The sequence below is a fragment of the Lissotriton helveticus genome, chromosome 11 (genome assembly GCF_964261635.1).
Source record: "Lissotriton helveticus chromosome 11, aLisHel1.1, whole genome shotgun sequence".
NCBI classification, from domain to species: Eukaryota; Metazoa; Chordata; class Amphibia; order Caudata; family Salamandridae; genus Lissotriton; species Lissotriton helveticus.
The window spans coordinates 33,172,724-33,193,049 of NC_136072.1; the positions used below are offsets into that span (position 1 = coordinate 33,172,724).

The 20,326-nt window shown below is 45.5% G+C and overlaps 1 protein-coding gene across 1 annotated transcript in view; it reads left to right on the plus strand.

The window, feature by feature from the left end:
• Nucleotides 1-20,326, plus strand: part of LOC144792796 (uncharacterized) — an 844,113-nt gene that overhangs the window by 772,164 nt on the left and 51,623 nt on the right. The window contains exons 72-74 of the mRNA XM_078667999.1: nt 9,228-9,400; nt 13,016-13,172; nt 17,368-17,547. Of these exons, the coding sequence (XP_078524125.1) occupies nt 9,228-9,400; nt 13,016-13,172; nt 17,368-17,547 (510 nt within the window). The remainder of the gene's footprint in view (nt 1-9,227; nt 9,401-13,015; nt 13,173-17,367; nt 17,548-20,326) is intronic.

Below are 20,326 nucleotides of genomic sequence, written 5' to 3' on the forward strand. Positions count from 1 at the left end.
ATCTGTCTGTCAGGCAGCTACGTGGGCCTCGATGCACACGTTTTCTAGACACTACTGCCTGGACAGCCAAGTCCGGAGAGATGGCTATTTCGTCCTTTCTGTTCTCCAGGACTTTTTGGTGTGATCTTGGTCCGCAGACCCACCACCTGGGTTGGTATTGCTAGGGTATCTATTCTAAGGTAAGGAATCTAACACTAACCTGTTTCTTTCAGATGTACAAGTTACTTACCTTCGGTAACGATATATCTACAGTTAGAGGAAAATAAATGTATGAGACGATTGCTTAAGTTGCCACAGGGTGTCACTGCTTACATTGTTCATGAAGAACTGGGTGCGGCCCTCCATATAGAGGATCAGGTACAGGTCAGACCGCTATTAGCCTGGTTAAAAATTTGGATAAATGCGGAAGCGGAACTGACCAGACAGATAATTAAGGATTGTTTGGGGAGGGATAGGGGAATGAATATCCCATGGCTAAAATACTTGAGGGACACCTTTGAAGCTATTGGCCTTAAAGATCTTTTCTCCAACCCAGATAGAATTACTGGGGGGGACAAGGCAAAAGCGAAAAAGGGTTTTTTCATGTATAAAGCCGCTGCCAGAGAAGAGAGGGACTGGAATAAAAAGTCGGTGAAAGCTTATGGGCTGTGAGGACATCTGATGGAATAGAACCATACCTGTCCATTATATACAATCCCCAGGACAGATTTTTAATAACACGTTTTAGGCTCAATTTTTTACATTATTTATTAGCCGAACCGGCGGGTTTTAGTACTGTTACGGAGCCAAAGGGTCCCTGCGGCTGCGATCAACTATCTCCGCAGGATACCCTTCATTTTGTATTACTGTGCCCTTTTTATTCATTACCGAGGCGCCGATTCTTAGTCGATCTGTTGAAAAAGAACAAATTTAAACAGGCTAAGGTGGCCCTCCTATACTTGCAAATGGCCCAAGATCCCCTGACCTTACTCTGTATTATAAGTTTTTTAAGACTGGCAGTCAAGCTAAAAGAGACAAGAGAGATCCGTTGAAGGGCCCCCTGAGATATATGCGAGCAATAAGGCAGGGAGGGGACGGCAGCGATTGGATTGTAAACAGATGAAATTAGTAGTTTGGAATGAAGAATGTATATACATGACACTGATTTTTATCTGTTTTTTTATATAAGAGATAATAGAGATCTGATGAAGGTCTCCCCCAAGACACAAACGAGCAAAAATACGGGGAGGAGACCGGTAGTAATTGGATTGTAAATAGATCAACTCGTGAATTAGTTTGGAATGAAGAATGTATATACATGATATTATTTTTTAACCTGTACTTTTATGGTGTTGGTAAATGCCGAATAAAGTTTCTTTGATGATGATGATGGTATATCTGTAAGAAACAGTAGTTAGTGATAGATTCCTTACCGCCCCACCCATCCTCCCCGTTCTGCGGACTGATATCTAGGGTTAAGGTATTTCCCTTTGAGGGCCCTAGTTTTAAGGCACCAGTGTCGGTCTCTGGCATGGCTCTGCGTTCCTGGCACGGAAAGCTATGTACAAGAACTGACGTCAGTGCGTGAGGGCAGCATCTAAGTACTCTCACGACCTCATTCCGGCGACCACGACACCGACGACGGACGCGGAGCCGCAGACGACGCCTACCGACGCGCTGGGGTACTGCTATGCAAAACTTTCCAGATCCAGTCTGACGCCTGGGGATATTCTAAGGTAAGGAATCTAACACTAACTACTGTTTCTTACAGATATATCGTTACCGAAGGTAAGTAACTTGTGCATTAGTGCAAGGCTTGACAGCTATTCTGCAGGACTACCATACTCGTTTCCCATCTGCAGCAGGTTCCGTTCACGACAGCTCTCTCCTCCACCTGCCCTGCATACTACAGGTCCATCTATTCCTGCTACTGAGGCCCATGATATTTTACCAGCACCACAAGACCAGGGAGTGCAAGATGATGACGACGATACAGTCGCCGGAGAGGGTTAACTCCCTAAATCTCCAACCACCATTTATGAATGGGAGGCTTATTTAATTCCAACACTGTCCTCACCAGTTCTTTAGGCAATTGATTCTCCTCCGGAGGACATTGGAGGTTTTCATGCCATCATGGAGAGAGCAGCGAACCGTTTTCACCTCCCTATACCCGTTAAGCAGTCCGACTGCTTTCTATATAAAGATCAGAGCAGGAAATCGGTCCTCACCACTCCCATTATCGCCCATATTTGGGAAGAATGCTTCAAGATTATGAAGAATCCTTCCTCTGTGCCTGTAATTCTTCCATGAATTGATAAGAGGTATAAGGCCTCAGATGATGCCCCTGCATGCATGTCCGGACATCCTAGGCCTGTTTCCATGATCTCACAGGCTGTTCAACATAGATCTAGGATTCCATTGATGCCAGTTACTGCGCCACCTGATAAGGATGGAAGGAGACTAGATAACATAGAGAAGAGATTCACCACCATGGCAGGTACTTCTGTGCGTACCGCTAACTCCTTAGCAATCCTAGGAAGATATGATTGCCAAATTGGTCGGATGTTGCTCCATACCTCAAGCTTTTGCCAGATGACAAGAAGCAGGAGGCAAGAAAAATTCTCTGGAAGGGAAGAGGGCAGCATCAGAGACGACTGAAATATCCATGGATTTTGCCTCTCCAAGTTTCCGGCCACTTGCTGGAGCGGAGGTTCTCCGTTGTGGTGTGTGGCTTAAATCTACCAACTTTCACCCGTAAGTACAGCAAACGTAAGTAGAGCAAAATCCTTGATATGCCATTCGATGGGGAAGCGCTCTTAGGGAAGCATAACGATGATGCAAGGTAAGAAGTTAAAGAGGACACCGACACAGCTAAAGCCCTGGGTACGCTTCAGTACCGATAAACTCCATTCCGAGGTGCCCATGGCAGAGGGTCTTATTTAGGGGTGGACGGAGTTTGGGAAATTGACTTTCGCAAACTATTGCAAAATTGCGCAAAATCTCTGCGAGCTTGCGGAACTTTCGCGAAGATGCGGAGATTGCTTTTATCGCCCGTGTGCGATGTGTTTTTGCATGCTCGCGGGGAAATGTACCTCTAACGTGCCTATGCGTTTGCTAATGGGCTTGGCCATCTTGCTCGCGATGTTTATTTCCTCCTCCAGGTCGAATGACGTGTTCGCGATTGCAAATTCGTGCGGGATAGCGCGACCGGTTACCAACAATCCAACAAACTCGTGGCGCAGGCGAACGGATAGGCAAACTCGTCAGCGAACGCAGGGACCCGGTAAGTCGTTACCGCGCGCGCAAGAACACATTTTTAAAGCGGGAACGCGAAAATCTCAAAATATCGCAAATTCCGCGAGCGTAACGAACTTTACTGCCCAGGCCTAGTCTTATTCCTTTCGTGGAGGTTACCAAAAGTACCAACCCCAAAATTACCAGGGCCCAAATTGTTTTCAGCAACAACAATCTTACATAGCCCCCCTGTTTCTGCTTACAGACAACAAAGCAGGAGGAAACAGCCCCAACAGGGCAGAGATAATGCTAGGAAACAGTCTCCCCAGCACCTGCAGCAGTTCAGCCACGCTTCAACCCAAAGACGCCGAATATTTCTTGTCATTTCTGCGAATGGAAAAAAACTGACCTCAGACAAATGAAATGAAATGAAATGATATGAAATGATTACGCACTTGTAAAGCGCACGACTACCCGTAGGCATCTCAGCGCTTGTACGAATACCACCGAGGAACCCTTCCTGGCCTTTCCCTGTGAGGAACCCACTCCTGGGCACCCCCAAGGTGAAGTCAGGCATCCTCAGGGTTGTTGGGGCTGTTGTAGAGATTAAGCAAGCTATTGCCCAGAGGTGCAGAGTGGGACTCATGATTAGAATAGGCACAGAGGCGAGAATTATGAAGTCCGAGGAAATTGAGCCCGAGACCCACCGAGGCGGGAATTGAACCCTGGTTCCAGCCAGACTACTGCATCAGGGTCTGCCACTCTAACCATTGAGCCACACTTCTCTACTGGGTATTGGAAATAGTCAAATTTGGACACACCCTAGAATTTGTAAAGATTCCACCACCCCATCCACCTCTAAGGAAACATCCTCCACACCTAGCTCTTCTCAAGGAAGAGACAATGAGTATGCTCCAGAAAGGAGTTATAGAGAGAGTGCCTCACTCTCAAGTGGGAAGAGGTTTTTACTCCCGTTTCTTTCTAGTCAAGAAAAAGTCAGGAGAATGGAGGCCAATCCTAGATCTAAGGAAGCTAAACAAATACCTGCAGAAATAATCCTTTCGCATGGTTACTCTTCAAGAGATTCTGCAGCTCCTAGATCATGCAGACTTCATGACAACACTAGATCTGCCGGATGCATACTTCAACATCCCTTTCCATTCCAAACATCAAAAGTACTTCCGTTTTAATGTGGCAGTTGCTCATTTTCAATTCAAGGTTTGCTCTTTTGGTCTGCGTTCAGCTCCAAGGGTATTTACAAAATGTCTTGCTCCAGTTGCCGCTCAACTCAGACTGCAGGGCCTGCAGCCATTCCCCTATCTGGACGATTGGCTGATAAAAGCTTCTTCTTTCCGGCAAGCCACAGAGGCAACGTTAACCTGCCTTCACATGTTTCAAACCCTGGGGCTGTCTCTCACCTCCCAAAAGTCAGTACTTCATCCGTCTCAAAGGATGCAATTTCCCAGGAGCAGTTCGGACACTATTCAGGGCAAAGCATTCTTGTCCGCAGAATGACAATCACTTCTCATTTCCCTAGCAACAGACCTACAAAAAAGAAGGGTCACTTCTGTGAGGAAGGTAAAATCCCTTCTCAGGATGTTGTCCTCTGCAATCCTTCCTTCAGTAAGAACGTGAATGCTAATAAGGAAAGAGAAGCAAAAGTCTTCATGGCCTGGGTCACAAGGAGAAGAGGAGTAGTCATCTTTAATCAAGACCCCGATCAAGGTCCCCTTCTTTGGAGACCAAGAGGAAGAAACATAAAAAGCGATCAGGAAGAGGTAAGTCCGCCAAACAAACAATGTCTCCTGCAGGATCTTCCTTCTCGGAACTGGAGTTGTTAAAAATAGGCCTACAAACCATGCTTCAGGTGGTTACATGCCCGTAGCTCAGCTGGACCAAACCTTGGAACCTATTATAGCGATATCTGCACTAGTTTTCCCAACTCCACCTGCATTGGGCCCTTCTGGCGGGATCCTTCTGCACCAGTTCCACACCATGTCCATCACTCCCAGTATTTCCAGATGCCTGGCATGGATCCAGCAGCATTTGTTAACACAATGTTGAGTATTTTTGCAAGGGCCTCAAATCCTTCAGGTGCTTATCCCCATTTAGTCCTCCCAGTTTTCATGCATATGGTGCCGAGCGGCATTGGACCATTGTCCCAGATGCCCATTCCAACTTTACCCCAGCGGCCAACTACTTGATCCCGCCATTGACGCCTTGGCCGCCTCCACCTCATATGCCACCGATGCCGACTTCACCACCACCATCACGCCGCACGCAACCTTCAGTGCCTCCTCCACATAAACCTTTTGAGCCTCCTCTTCAGCAGAGATCAAGAAGAGAAGCTCAAAGGTTGATGAAGGAAGTGCTGCCTGCTGGGCCACCAATGTCAGAGGTAATGTTACTCCATTCTCTAGTTAGGAAAACATCAAAAGTTCACAAGTTTACAACGCTCTTCAGTTGAGGTGAAAACAAATGTCCTCACTCAGGTTCCCCTCCCAGCTCAGCCAACCTCATAGCCCTTGCTACCCTTCAATAACTGGACTGGACCCGTCCCTAGAAACTTGGGAGAAACCATCACCTGCTCCAGCAATCAGCGGCCTAGTGGCAATGCGATAGCTTCCAGCCCATGGAGACCCATCTTTTCTCCATGCTCTCCCTTCACCAGAGAGTTTGGATGTAAAAGCTAATTTTTCCTTCAGGCAGTCGCAAGACCCATTCCCCACAACCTCCTCGAATACGGAGTTAAAGAGTCTTGAAGTGTGGGGAAAGAAGATTTTCTCAGCAGGCAGAATGGCACTGAAATCTTTGAATGCAAACTGCCTGTTTGCTCCTTACAATTATGTACTGCTGGGTGTGGCCAAACTGACAGTGCCTGCATGTGCCTGAACATTTGAGGAAGCACTTTCAAAAGTTTATTTCTGATGGACAGAACACATCTGGGCACATCATTAAGTCAAGCCTTGACATAGTGGATTCTGTGGGTCGAGCCATGGGTACTAGGCTAGGCTCAAAACATTTGGGGCCTCATTTATGAGGCAGTGCGTCACTTTTACGCCGCCGGTGCGTCACTTTTTGTGACGCACCAGTGGCGTAAAAAAAGTGACTAGTTGCGCCATATTTACAAAGTGACGCATCTAGGTAGATGCGTTACTATGTAAACCCCTGCGCCACATTATACCTGCACCAGGTATAATGTATGCAAGGGGGGGCGTATTGACGCAAGAAAGGGTCATAGAAGTGACGCAGTGAAATCTATGCGATTTCACTGCGCCACTTCTAGGACACAAATGCGTCAATATCTTACGCCTGTCTCACAGCAGGCGTAAGACTGACGCAGGTCCTTTCACATGGGGCTTGCCCCATGTGAAAGGACCCATTGCTGGAGTTGCGTCACTTTTGTGACACACTCCAGCAATGCGTCACTTTTGCACTTACAGATACGTCAGAAATACTGACGTATCTGTAACTCCTTGCGCAATGATGCGTCATATTGTAAATATGACGCATCATTGGGGTCGCAAGGAGGGCGCAATGAAAAGTGACTCATCGCTGTTTTCTCGCAGCGATGCGTCACTTTTCATAAATGAGGCCCCTGGAGCGCCATGTTGGTGCTCGCTAGGAGTAGCGCTGCACTTCCTGCAGTGGGTATAGCGTTCAGAACTTTACAGTGGATACAGGCTCCCGGCATGGATGTGTAACTGAAGTAGCCTACATGCTGTTTCTGGCACAGGAAGCACGGAGGATTCCACCCCTGCTGCACGGGGGGAGGGAGCGCAGGCAGGCACCCTCCCTGGCCCTTGGTGTGAGAGGGGAAGACTGCCCCTTGCCTCCTGTATGGGTAAAGACCTTTATGAGACCTTGCGTCACTTTTGCTCTTCCGATGCGTCACTTTTTGTGACGCATTGGCGGCGTAAAACATGCCTCCTGTTGCGCACTATTTACAAAGTGACGCATCTAAGCAGATGCGTCTCTTTTTAAACCCCTGCGCTACATTATACCTGCGTCAGGTATAATGTATGCAGAGGGGGCGTTCCCCCGCAAAAAGCCTCGTAGAAGTGACGCAGTGAAATCTATGATATTTCACTGCGCCACTTCTAGGACGCCGTTGCGTCAAAATCTTACGCCTTCCTCACAGCAGGCGTAAGACTGGCGCAAGCCCTTTCACATGGGGCTTGCCCCACGTGAAAGGATACATTGCTGTAGTTGCGTCACTTTTGTGACACACCCCAGCAATGCGTCACTTTTGCGCCATTCAGATACGTCAGGAATACTGACGTATCTGTAACTCCTTGCGACATGATGCATCATACAGTAAATATGACGCATCAGGAATGTCGCAAGGAGTGCGCACTGAGAAGTGACGCATCGCTGCTTTCACGCAGCGATGCGTCTTTTCTCATAAATGAGGCCCCTAGAAGGCATCAAAGAGACGTCTGTGGTGCAGGGTCCACAGATTTAGGTGCAACTAATTGAAATGTGAAAGTGCAATTATAGTAACCGCGTCAGGAGAAAATGTTGGCAGGCTAGATAAGAGCTTTTAGGTGAAGTTTGGCAAGCGGGGAAGCCTCACCCTTCCAGTTTGCCCGCGGCATTCTCTTGTGATTACATCATTGTACCACAGCAGTCCAAACTTGGAGGCGGTTGCCATGGGGATGGTTACACCATGCCACCGACTGTCGCCTGTCCTGTGGCATTCGTTGTCATGACCACAGTGGGTTGTTGAAGGAATTTTGGCACCAAGGTGACCATTGTGCTCCAGATGTTGTGCTCAGGGGGTCGCTGCCTTAGCGTGACCACCAGGGCCGCACTGGAAACCAGAATCGGCCAAGGCAAAAACATTGCTACCAACCCCATACTGCGGGAGGCCGCGGCTAGTATGTGAGCATTGGGTTGTGGCCGGCGTCCTGATCTGAAGGACGCCTCACAGCTTGCAGCCAATGTGGCAGTATTGCTAGATCTGGTCCAAAGTGGATGAAACTTGTAACACGTTGCTGTTATTTATTTAGGATCTCAGAGGGGTCCTACTCCCATCAGACATTTTGTAGCCCAGCAGATACCATTGTTGAAGGGGGTTCCCATTCATTCCTGTGGTCATTTACTTAAAGATGCCCAGAGCACGACGCCACCCTGAAGCAATTTCCTTAGGGCAGAGGTCTTCAAACTGGGGGGTGGGGCTTAAGTGATATCAGAGGGGACACCAGACTCTGGTGGTTACTCTCTTCCACTTAGGTCAGTCTAGCACCATTCCAACCTTGTATCCCCCGCTCCAACCCACTAAGGAGGAGGAGCGGTCAACCCAGTTTGGATCCTATGAGGGTGGTCATCTACTAACTAGACCACACAGAGCACATTAGTCTGGATGAACAGCTCTTTGTTGGTGATCTGGGAAACAATTGTGATAGTTTAAAAATGTTTCTTAAAAAGCAAGTAAGTAAGTCAAGTTTGCATTCCTGCACCGCCTGTCTGGTTTAAAGCAACTGTGCATTGGCATAAGCATTTTTCTCTCACAAACAGTGACAGGTAGGTCCTATACCAAGGTGTTACTCTCCACAGGGTCGTGGACTTTGGTCAGCGGACTCGATAATTCACGCTTCGGTGCTTACTCTAATCAGGGGTTCCACTCGGCAACTCTGGGTATTAGCTTGCCTAATCTCCACAACAGCCCCACCAATTCCGGGGATGCCTGGCTCCACCTTGGGGACTCCCAGCAAGGGACCATCCCACAGGGAAAGCCAGGACGGGTTCCCCAGAGTTATACAGCGCCGGGACGCCCCGTTGCTGGGGCAGCTGTGCACTTTACAAGTATATTACATTTACATTTACATTTACAACCATTGCAAAAACGTTTTCATATAGCTCAGAAAAAATTTAATGTTTTTAATTCTTAGATTTAATTTGTATATATTGATCAATCAAAAAACAAGTTCACATGAGAGCTCACATGTGCAATAAAATATTACATGACTCCATTTCCATGTTTTAAATGTTTTACAATTTATTTTTTGTAGTCAGAGTTCCAACAACCAGATGAATTTGACTTCTGAATTTAATTACACCGGAATACTGGCTGAAATTGATTTCCTGAACCAACAGCTTGTTCCTGACTTGGAGGGAATGAAGCCACGGGCAAGATCAGTAACATCAAATATATCCTTGACCTATGTCGAAAGCGGCGATTTTAGTAAGTTGGTTTTATTAGTTTCAGAGGATATAACTGATGTAGTCTGTGTGATCTGGCCCATTAGCAGCACATTGAGACCTTGGAGCAAAAATCTGAGTTAACCCATTTTTAATATTTTGCTTGTGGTGCAAGGCTTTGCCCTTGCATTTGCACTAGTTAATTATTTGGACTTAAGTGCTAAGTGAGTGACACCACCCTGCCATCCTGCACCTGCAAAATTAGGAGCCAGCTCAGTCACTTCCCAATTAGAAACAATATAAAAAATTCTTCCTCTTTTGAGATGTTCTAAGCCACTAATTCAGTGTGCCAAGGCTCCCCCACTCATTGTTCAGCAAGAGTAGGCCCCATTGGAGTGCTTGCACAACCACTCCTCCAGACCTCCCCCACTGCTCCAACCCCTGATATGACCTATACTTTGATCTGGGAGTGCCTATCATTGTCAGGGTCCAGCTGCACTCCACATAGTATGCAAGAGTTCTCATTTTGAGTACACGTTTGAATCCGTACGTGAAATAGAGAAAGATCAGGGAGATTGTGGACTATAAAGACTGGTGCAGACATGCACCAGAGAACATCCATTCTGCAGGTCTCACTGTATTTTTAGTTCAAGCCTACTAGACAGCACAAGTTACCTCGTTGCCATGGGGCTGTTTTCAGCATTCTAAGGTCTTAGAGTGGGCTTAAAGCCCGCCCACTGCTTAATATTTGTTGGCTTTATCGTCACTCTCATTTGCTTGCTTTTTATTCGATAGCTTGCCTTGTCCATGTTCTGTTTGTCCCTCCCCTGGACCATAGCCTCTTTTATTCTTCCACTGCTAAGTTTTTTCAGTACTACTTTGTTCTTGTAATTTCAGCACTTGGTAGGTGTGCATTCATTTCTTGCTCTCCTCAAATACCATCCCTACCCTGTGCTCTCCTTGTTGTTCCCTCCTCCCACCACCCCTACCTTATCCTCTGCTTCCTCCCATGGTAGACTAAAGTCATACAATTTTATCACAACTGCATTAAGTAGAGATTTTGGGGCCTGTTTGCCAACTGCCTTTTCCCAGTTATTTTACTACTACTATACAACTACTAATATATTACCAAATGCTATTCACAAACCTATGTGCAGAGGATCTTTCACCACCTCTCCTATCTTTTTCTACGCAGAAATCTCCACCCAACTGTGGAGTCTCCGCACATGTAGTTATACATTTTTATGGTGCATGTAGGAGGGAGAGATGGGAGTGGTTGCAAAATGTGGAATACTATCCGGTAAACGGTAGGAGTTATGGGAAGAGTAAAGAGGGGTTTAGAGACGGGGTTATGGAGAGACCTTCACCCATCCACAAAAGAGTACGCCTTTGCTATTCACAAACTGCACTTCTAAAGTTATTACAACCAAATAGCACCCAAAATAGTAGTTAATGTACTTCAGATCAAGGCTGTTCTGTTTTAATTTACACTTCATAATAATATTTTGGGGCAGATTTATGATAACTGGCGCATCCCCAGGGATGCGCCAGTTATTTTGCGCCGCTGCTCCGCCACCCATGGTGCGCCGCATTTACAATGCGGCGCACCATGGGGCAAAAACGGCACAGATGCGTGACGCATCTGTGCCGTAAAGGTGCCGCATTGCTGGAGCTGCGTCGCAAGCGCGACGCAGCTCCAGCAAGGCTCGGGGGTGCCCCATCTCCACAATGCTGCGTCAAGACCTACTCCTGCTTCAAGCAGGCGCAGGCTTTTGACGCAGCATTGTCCTGAAAGTGACTGAGTGAAATCTTATACATTTCACTCAGCCACTTTTAGGAGGCGTTCCTGCGCAGGAACGCCCCCCCTGCGCAGGAACGCCTCCTTATGGCGCAGGGCTTTGCAACGTGACGCATCTCCTAGATGCGTCACGTTGTAAATAGGGCGCATTGTTTGCGCCGCCGTTGCGTCAAATAAAGTAACGCACCGGCGGCGCACGGCCTTCATAAATCTGCCCCTTTGTATTTAGTTAAATATAGCTCCTTTGGTAAAGTATGAGGAAAAGAAAAAAAGAATATTAACTTGAAAAGAATACTAAAGATACTTTATGTTATATATTGATATAAATTAGTTTTATATATTTATTTTATAGAAGTTGAATTAAATATTTGGTTAACTTAAATTTATTAAACTAAATACAAAATATGTTTCTGAAGTTTAAATTAAAAATCTCACCTAGAATAAAAAATATCTTTAAATTAAAAAAAACGATTTCAAATCAAATAATAATTATGTTTTATTTTTGTGTGGTTGATACCCCACCCTATTAATGCAAACATGTAATGAGAGAATAAGTAGTAAACTTACATGTGTAAGGATATCCCTATAGAAAAGATAGTAGAGGTGGAGTTCTACACTTGTAGGTTTGTGAATAGCATTTGGTAATCACCTAGTAGTAAACTTTTTAGTGCTGTCTATAGGTACTACAAAATACAGTTTGTGAAAAGAATTCATGTGTTCATGATTATTAGATGAACCTGAGGGAAAGGTGAATGGTTGCCTGTCTCTGTCATACTGGACATTTTGTGCGCTGTACTTGTATTTGTGAGAGAAGCTGTTCTTTTGAGATCACCTTTTACTATAGAAAATAAAAAAATCTTTGGCTTTGTGACTGTTTGCCAAAATGTAGTTACTGAAAGTTATTGTAGACTATGTAAAATGCATCATTTCTTACTGCATTTCACTATGCTGGAGGTACTTAGGGCCATATGTATCAAGCTCCCCGTTAGCGATTCTGAAATTGTGTTTTTTTGCGAATCGCAATTTCAGAATCGCAAAATGGTATGTATGTAGGAAATCACAATAAAATAGCCATTTCTTAAGCCAAGAAAAATCGCAATTTTGCGATTCCTTAACTAAAAAAACGCAAAATTGCGAATTTCGACAAAACGCTAATTGTACATTTTTCATACATCCCCCTGCGATTTCGTATTTTGCAATTACTAGTTTGCGATTTTCGCAAACTAAGAAATCGCAAAATTGGGATTCCATAGGGAAATCGCAGATTTCTTGGGCTCGCAACATAAGGAATCGCTAATTTTGTGATTTCTTAACTTGAGATGCGAATTTGCTTCATACATTACAAATAGCATTTTTCATTCGCAAACGCTGTTTTTTGCGATTCGCAGCGTTTGCGAATGAAAAATGGCTTGATATATATGGCCCTTAGAGATTGGCCATGTTGAAAGATCCTACAACTTCTGAATCTACCTGATAAGCATCCTCCCTATCCTGTTTCTACACATGAGGGACGTCAGCAGGGACATGACCAGCTTTTCCTGAAATTAGAGAACTGTCCCATGCCGCCAAACTTTAAATCATGCACTTAAAGATGTCTCCCCCTGTGGTGATGCCAACCAAGGACCCTGATCACTGACAAGTGTATCATTTAAAGGCTTCTGCCTTCTGAGATTTCTTTTTCTGGAGAGAGTCCAGGCTGGTTCCTAAAGGAATGTCTGCATCTCACCTCTTTCAGCAACCAATTACATTATGTAGTGAATCAATAAAGTATTAGCATAACATATACACATTTTCAGTAGTTGTAAATTAACCCTTTTGTGTGTTGAAAATGTATCTAATAAATATCTCTACCTTTTACAGCGAGGAAGGACGTGCTGCTGACATACTTTGATTGTGCTGGGTTTCCAGACAGTCTGTATACACTGAATCCCAACACGTTTATGTGTGAATCCACGTGCAAAGGTTATTGTAAGAATAATGCTGCCTGCAACCTGACACAGACGGGTCCTGTCTGCACGTGAGTAAATGCATTTATAAAGTACAAACACTCTGTGCCCTAAGGTCCTTGTATTAACAGGCAAGAACCCTTAAAAGTTATGTGAGCTCCACCACATAGAAGTGAGACATATATGATCCATCTCCCAATTGATCTGTGCCACTTATGTGATTATATGTCAGAGGTCATCTTCGTAACAAACGGACCTGAGACAAGCATGTTCAAACCCCATAGTTCTTGCTTACATGTTAGTACAGAGTAAATCAGTAACTAAGCACGCTACTGTGTAAAAACAAAACACAAATGATTGTTTTGTGTATAAATTTCCACGGCGAGATAAAGAATTTACGACCTGATTACGATCTTGGCCTATGGGTTACTCAGTCACAATGGTGATGGATATCCCATCCGCCGAAATACAAATCCTTCTATATCTTATGAGATTTATATTTCTGCATGCAGGTACCAGAGTAACCCATCCCCCAAGATCATAATCAGGTCCTTAATGTATGATGATTTAGAGCACTTTTGGGGGTGTAAAATAGTCCGTAATACATTGGAATGCAAACATTCCATAGAAGAGGGACTAATACACTGAACAGCCAAAAGCATGTGGTAGTACTTCTCTGGGAAGATCAAACCCCCTGTACCTGTCTGCCAAGCCAGTAGCACAATAGGCCTTTTAGAGAGAAAAACATACATGGCTGCCTAGAGCAGAGGTTGGGGCTGATACTCCATTCATAAACATAACAGCTTCTAGGAGCTCTCCTGCAGTGCAGCTACTCCATGTGCCAAGGAACCAGCCCCGAGAATATGCTGTCTGATATTACAGGGGAATTGATCTCTACTGCATAGCCTACATCTTAACCTGGTAACAGTAAGGAGTCAGACACAAAGGGGCCGATTCACAGAACTAACTTAAGACAAAATCCTAAACTTACTACTTTTGGTATTCACAGAATTTAGGATGTTGTCTTAAGTTTGTCTTAAGACAGACTTAAGACAGACTTAAGTTAGGATTTTGTCTTAAGTCTGTCTTAAGTCTGTCTTAAGACAAACTTAAGACAAAATCCTAACTTCTGTGAATACCAAAAGTAGTAAGTTTAGGATTTTGTCTTAAGTTAGTTCTGTGAATCGGGCCCAATCTGATTAACCAACGTTAAAGCTCTTGTGCTCACTCTCTTAAACATGGTAGAGGAGGCATATACCCGATTGGTACACTTAATTCACTTATATGGTACATTTGATTTACTTATAATTCTCTTGTAAAGTGGTATACCATATACCCAGGGCTGGTAAATTGTATGCTACTAGTGGGCCTGCATCACTTATTGTGCCACCCACTTAAGTAGCACCTTAAAACATGTCTCAGACCTGCCATTGCAGCCTGTGTGCAGTTTTAAAATGCCAATTCAACTTAGAAAAATAAACCTTTTGCCAAACCTCACAACTCCCTTTTAAATACATATGAGCCACCCCTTGGGTTGGCCCTAAACAGCCGAAAGGGCAGGGTGCATGGTAGTTTTAAGTTTATGTCCTAGTAGTGAACAGCTCACAAATTCACTTTTCACTACTTCAAGGCCTACTTCTCCTGTAGGATTGTATTGGGTTATTTCATTACATTTAAAAAGTGATACATTGTGTTTGGGAGCAAGTAGTACTGCCATGTTTGGTGTCTAAGGAATTGCAATCTAAAATCCTCTTTAATGGTAAAGTCACATTTTAAGTCACAATTCTGAGAATGGCACTTTTGGTTAGTTGGCATTTTCTTATCCAAATTATTTGGCGACTGCCAGGCACTAAATAGGGATATTGGGGGTTGGCAGGATGGGCAATCCTGTCGGTATGGGGGAGGCAGCTGTGCACAGACTCATTTGCACTTCAAAGTAGCTGCACTAGACTTTTATGCCCCCAGACATCCTGGGACCAGGACAGGGAGAAACGGAATTCCAACACTATCTGTAGAGGTATAACTTTAGAAGTTTCTTCTACTTTAAAGTTGCATCAGGTATAAAATAAGTTAACTTAGACCCACCGTTTGGTTCACTTCTGGACCTGCAGAGGACTCTCAGAGAGCTTACCAGCTCCCCGTGGCCTGCTGTGTGCTTGAGAGGACTGCCCTGCAGCAGCAAGTAGGCTATCTGCCTGAAGCTTGCCTTGCACCCTCAGATAACTTCCCTGCTGCTTGAGATCTGTTTTTCTGCTTGTACCGAGGACTTTCAGAGTGACTGCAAAGCTAGTTGGCTAGCCTCCTGATCAAGGCCTCAGGGACAGAAAAGGATCAAACCATCTTGAACCCACACCTGGACCCAGCCTGAATGAGCCTTGACCCTCCAAGTAGTGCCCCTCCAGCGTTGGACCCTTGAAAGTGGTGCCCAGATAGCCCACATCCAAAATGTAGAAACTGTTTAGCACAAAGAAGTGAGATTCGAGAGGAAGTCAGGACCTACCTCTTTGCCGATCCTCCAAAGGTGCATCTCCGACCTTAAGTTTGGCTATGGCGGTGACTACTCCATTGCCATATTAGATAAACTACCCCAATGGCATCGGAGAAAGAGCTCAAATTCATTTGGATGGCTGCAGCACTCTTCTGTTGGTAACTGATGTAATATCCGTTTATCAGTTTGTTTGTGTGCATTAGGGCATTGCCTTGTGATCATAGGCATAAAAAAAACTAAGACCTTTGCGCTTCCCACATTGGAGAAAGCGTCCCCTAATTACACCACATTGACCCCAAATAGGGGGATTTAATCAAGTTAATCAATGGTTTCATTAAATGGTAATTACACAAAATACTCTTCACAGCTTGTAGTCCAAATGTAACTTCTTTTGAATTGTAATATATTCAAGTAAAAAATTGTGAAATTGAAAGCATTCCATTTGTATACAAATGAGAGTGGACTCTCACAATTCAACAATCCCAATGCATTTCAGCAGTTGCCGTTCGTCAGGGGATGTATTACTCCGTGTGTAGATGGAAAAGGCAAAATGAGAACAAAGCTCCAAGTATGTGTTTTGAACTTGCTGAAGTAACATGTTTAGTGTCACATTTTGTGTCTCCAAGTTGTTAGCCTCTTTGATGCTCATGACGGCTCCCGGCCGTCATGAGTCACGGTGGGCGTGTGCTGATGACGTCCGGGAGCCGTCATGACCACGCCCGCGATTGGAATGAAAGCACTGCGGCGGAATTCACGCCGCAGTGATGAGGTTAATGGTGATTCAAAAAAGCGATGAAGTGATAGTGACAAAACAGTGGGGTTGTAAATCATGTCCACCACGAGGTGAAACTATGAGGTTATCACGTGATTGTTAGTTCATCAAGCAGTGTGAAAAATGATGTGACAATTATTTGCATGTGCACTGAGCAAAACGCATTCAGCTATGGACCAATCCAGGGTATGCGAGTATCGGTAGCACATGCCATGTTACACGTTTGAACTCTATTCATTAGTAAGATCCCAAGTCTACGAATCTGCACCCTGGTCATACCAATTTGCTTTTTGGGGTTCTGCGTCTGGGGGGCACAGACACTCTCGAAGGCAACTGATGTCAGCACACAGGACTGGCACCTGTATAGGCTCTGCATGTCATTTCTGCAGCAGAATAGCTTCAGTGCAGAGAAGCATGATACTCCCCTACCTATATGCAGAAGTACTGCTGAAAGGTTTCCAGATCAAGTCTGACACTTGGGGAAAATTCAAAAAAGGAGGAATCTGCAAATGGTGGGGAATCTACTGTTAGATGGAGTCTCTACCAGAAAGAACCTTACCCAAGGTAAGTTACTTGTCTGCAGGTTTTCTTTGCTTTGTTTTAGGGTTCTGCAGAATGACAAATTGATTTTAATAAATAACAAAAACAACATCTAAGTTGGGAAGCTAACCCCTTCGCTGCGGTGGCTATTCCGCCGCAGCGCTAAGGGGGAGGCGGGGCCGCGCGGCGCTCCCATACTCGTGACGGAACCGCTCCGTCACGGCCCTCGGGTGAGCTGTGCTTGTGACGGAACGGTTCCGTCACGGCCCCGCCCGCTCTTTAGAACGTCAGAGCAGGCGCGGAATTCGCGCCGCGCAGGCGCGGCGAGCGGGCCGTGACGGAACCGTTCCGTCACCAGCACAGCCCACCAGAGGCTCGTGACGGAACGGTTCCGTCACGAGCATGGGAGGGGTTAAATACCCTGATTTTGGAAAAGACATGCTAAATCACGTTTTTTTTTATGCAGGTGTGTTCCCTTCTCCATATATACTACTTCCGGGCTCACCTGCGACACCATCGCCATGAACCTCAACGCCTTCTTTGGCATCCTCTTTGGAGCCCTTGCGTTCCTTTTGCTGCTGATGATCGCCATCGCCCTCATAGTCTACTGGTACCGCAAGAGGCGGATGGAAGTAGACGACGAAAGGTAAAAACAGTGTTTATGGTGTGTGCTGGTAATGGTTTTATGTTTTACGTTGGTTGGTGCAAAATCAGGCTCAAAATTGATTCTTTCAAGGGATAGTTTTTATGCCAAGGTTACACTTTCTGTTCAAATACATGGCTTAGGTAAATGTTGACTCCATGTCGGGGTGAGGGGCGCCCCGGGCAGATGTGTGGCAATCCTCACCTTAAAAAGGAAGTCCAGGTGCATATAGCCTTATGTGACTCCCTCTTGCTCACAGTTCCAGCAGCCTTTAACAACCTCAATAAAACCAACATTGCCATCTGGTAGATGATAATGTGCATTAAATGTCCTGGTGGATTTTTTGATGTCATGCTGGGAGCACCTGAGCTCAGAATTTGATGCACTCTGTTGTCAGATTTCAGGAGGAAGGTGAAGCCTGTTGTGGATCCATTATTGCGTACCCTAAACACTTAGAAAATCCCACAGGCATCCATCAGAAATTGTTAGCATGCCTTTTTTGGGAGTTTCTGTACTAAAGCACAGGGCAAAGAGAAGAGGACATATAATAAACGTAATATATACAATACAACAGTAACTAATTGTTCCGTTGGAAGCTGTATTTGCCGGGGCAAGATGGCCGCTGACAGACCGTAGGAGTCGGTCGCTCCCCTCCTATGCTCCTGCTTGGTGATGTGGAAGGAAGGGGGAAAAAATGCCGATAGACTGCCTTGTGGGATATCTACTGACGGTCTGCAGTTAGTATGCTGCTGTTTTCTGCAAGTCTTGTGACACGACTTCGTAATTGGTTTTCAAAAAGCGCTCCGGACTTGAAGATTATTCTCTCCTGGTTGGGGTCTCCACGGTACCATTTGAATCAAAAGATGGCTCCACGCGGACCAAGGCCTCAGAAGGAGAAGGAAAGGGATGCTGCGACCTTAAGCGACCCGGGAGGGGTCCCAAGCCCCAATTTTCGAGCAGCAGCAGCACAGACCCGGACACAGAGAAATTTGATAAAAGAAAATGCAGAGAAGGCGGGACACGAGGATGCACCTGAGACGCTCGAGAAAATGCAGGGGACCAGTTTAAAATTGAAAGCAAAGGAAAAGTCAAAAGATAAAAAAGAAAAAGAAAAGGTCCAATCAACAAAAAAAACGGTGAAACGAGTGAATAATGAGACTGTCAGCAAAATGCTGAGCAAAGAAGGGAATATGCGCCAACCTACCCTTAGAGAGTCTTTTGCAGCACCGGTTACGAATCACCCCTCTACCATCGTGAATGAAGCACGCACAGAGTCGACATCGGAAGCAGCACCCGCCTCACTACAGGCAGGCACAGGACCTGACGGAATTGACGAGGCTCACGGAGCTGCGCTGGGGTTGGAGCTGCCAGAATCAAACACAGAGCCTGGAGAGGATCGTACGGGGAAGGCAGTGGAAACTGACGGTCGGACAATAGCAGAAGGCTCCTGCACATCGGGGGCGCTGGAAAATGGAAGTGTGGTGAGTCAAGGTAGCGACATACGGGAGAATCAGCAAGCTGCCGACGCACTGGAAGCCCAAGAAGTAACGAAATATCACGAGGAACACCATACTAATCCTTACGATCAGGCTGCCGGTAAGGTGGGAAGAGAGGGTGGTGAAAATATCTCTAGCGCGAATAGTGGCAAGACTCAGACTCAGACGCTGGAATATGATGGGAGAGTTGATGGAGCAGACGGATGGGTTACAGCTCTGAGTGCGCCGGAGGTAGAGGCAGAGACAGAGGTTGTGGCCCTGAATGAATCTATGAGTGATGAGGCACTGAGAGTTGGGCCAAAGGTGGTCTCTCCCCTTGACTCTAATGCTACAATAGAGGGGGGCTCCCCGGTTCTACAACAGAGCTTACAGAATGATGGTAGGCAGAGTGTGGTGTCTGCAGGGAAAGAAGGCGGACCAGTATCTATTATTCAGACTCCTCTAGGCCCCTCAACAAATCTGGGGTCCCCCAATGATGAATGCTTCTTTTCAGTCAATGATGAGGAGGGTGAGGAGGACAATAATGAAAGCGAGGACTCCATATCGGAGAGTGAAATGGGGGATTCAGAGACTGCATCTGAACTAGAATCTGAACTTACGGATAGTGAGGTAAATCGTAAAGTGAATACAAAAAAAAGAGGGAAAAGTTTAAAAAATAGATCTCGCAGTATGTCAAGAATTAGTATGACTCTATCACATACGGATGTCTCTAAAAGATTGGACTGGGATTATGCAGCAACGTCACAACTCTATCAAGAAGGGGCAGCAGTGCCAGCAGTAGCACTTGGTACACAGACGCAAATTAATACCCCTGCACTGGCACAAACGCAAGCCACAACGATGGATATGTTGTATTCAACATTGAAACAAATGCAGGGAGAAGCGAGATTGGAATCTCGGAGAGCAAAACACGCCAATCAAAAGATACAAGCATCGTTACGTAAAGTTAATAAGCTATATACGGACATGGCATCAAGGGTTACTGAGGTAGAATCAAGAACTGAGAAATTGGAGGAAGAAGTAGGGAGCTGGAATGAGTACCGGAAGGAGCAAGAACAGTTGACAACTGATGTACAATGGAAGCTAGAGGATTATGAGAACCGCCAACGGCGCAATAATATAAGATTACTGGGAGTGGAAGAAGGAAGGGAACGGCAGGATGTGCGGGCCTTTGTCATTGAGCTGTTTAAGGGGGCTTTTCCAGAGTTAACAGGCTGGGAATTGGGAGAAGGAGGTACAAAGAGCACATAGGTGTCCTATGTTTAAAAAAAGAGCACCACCTACAG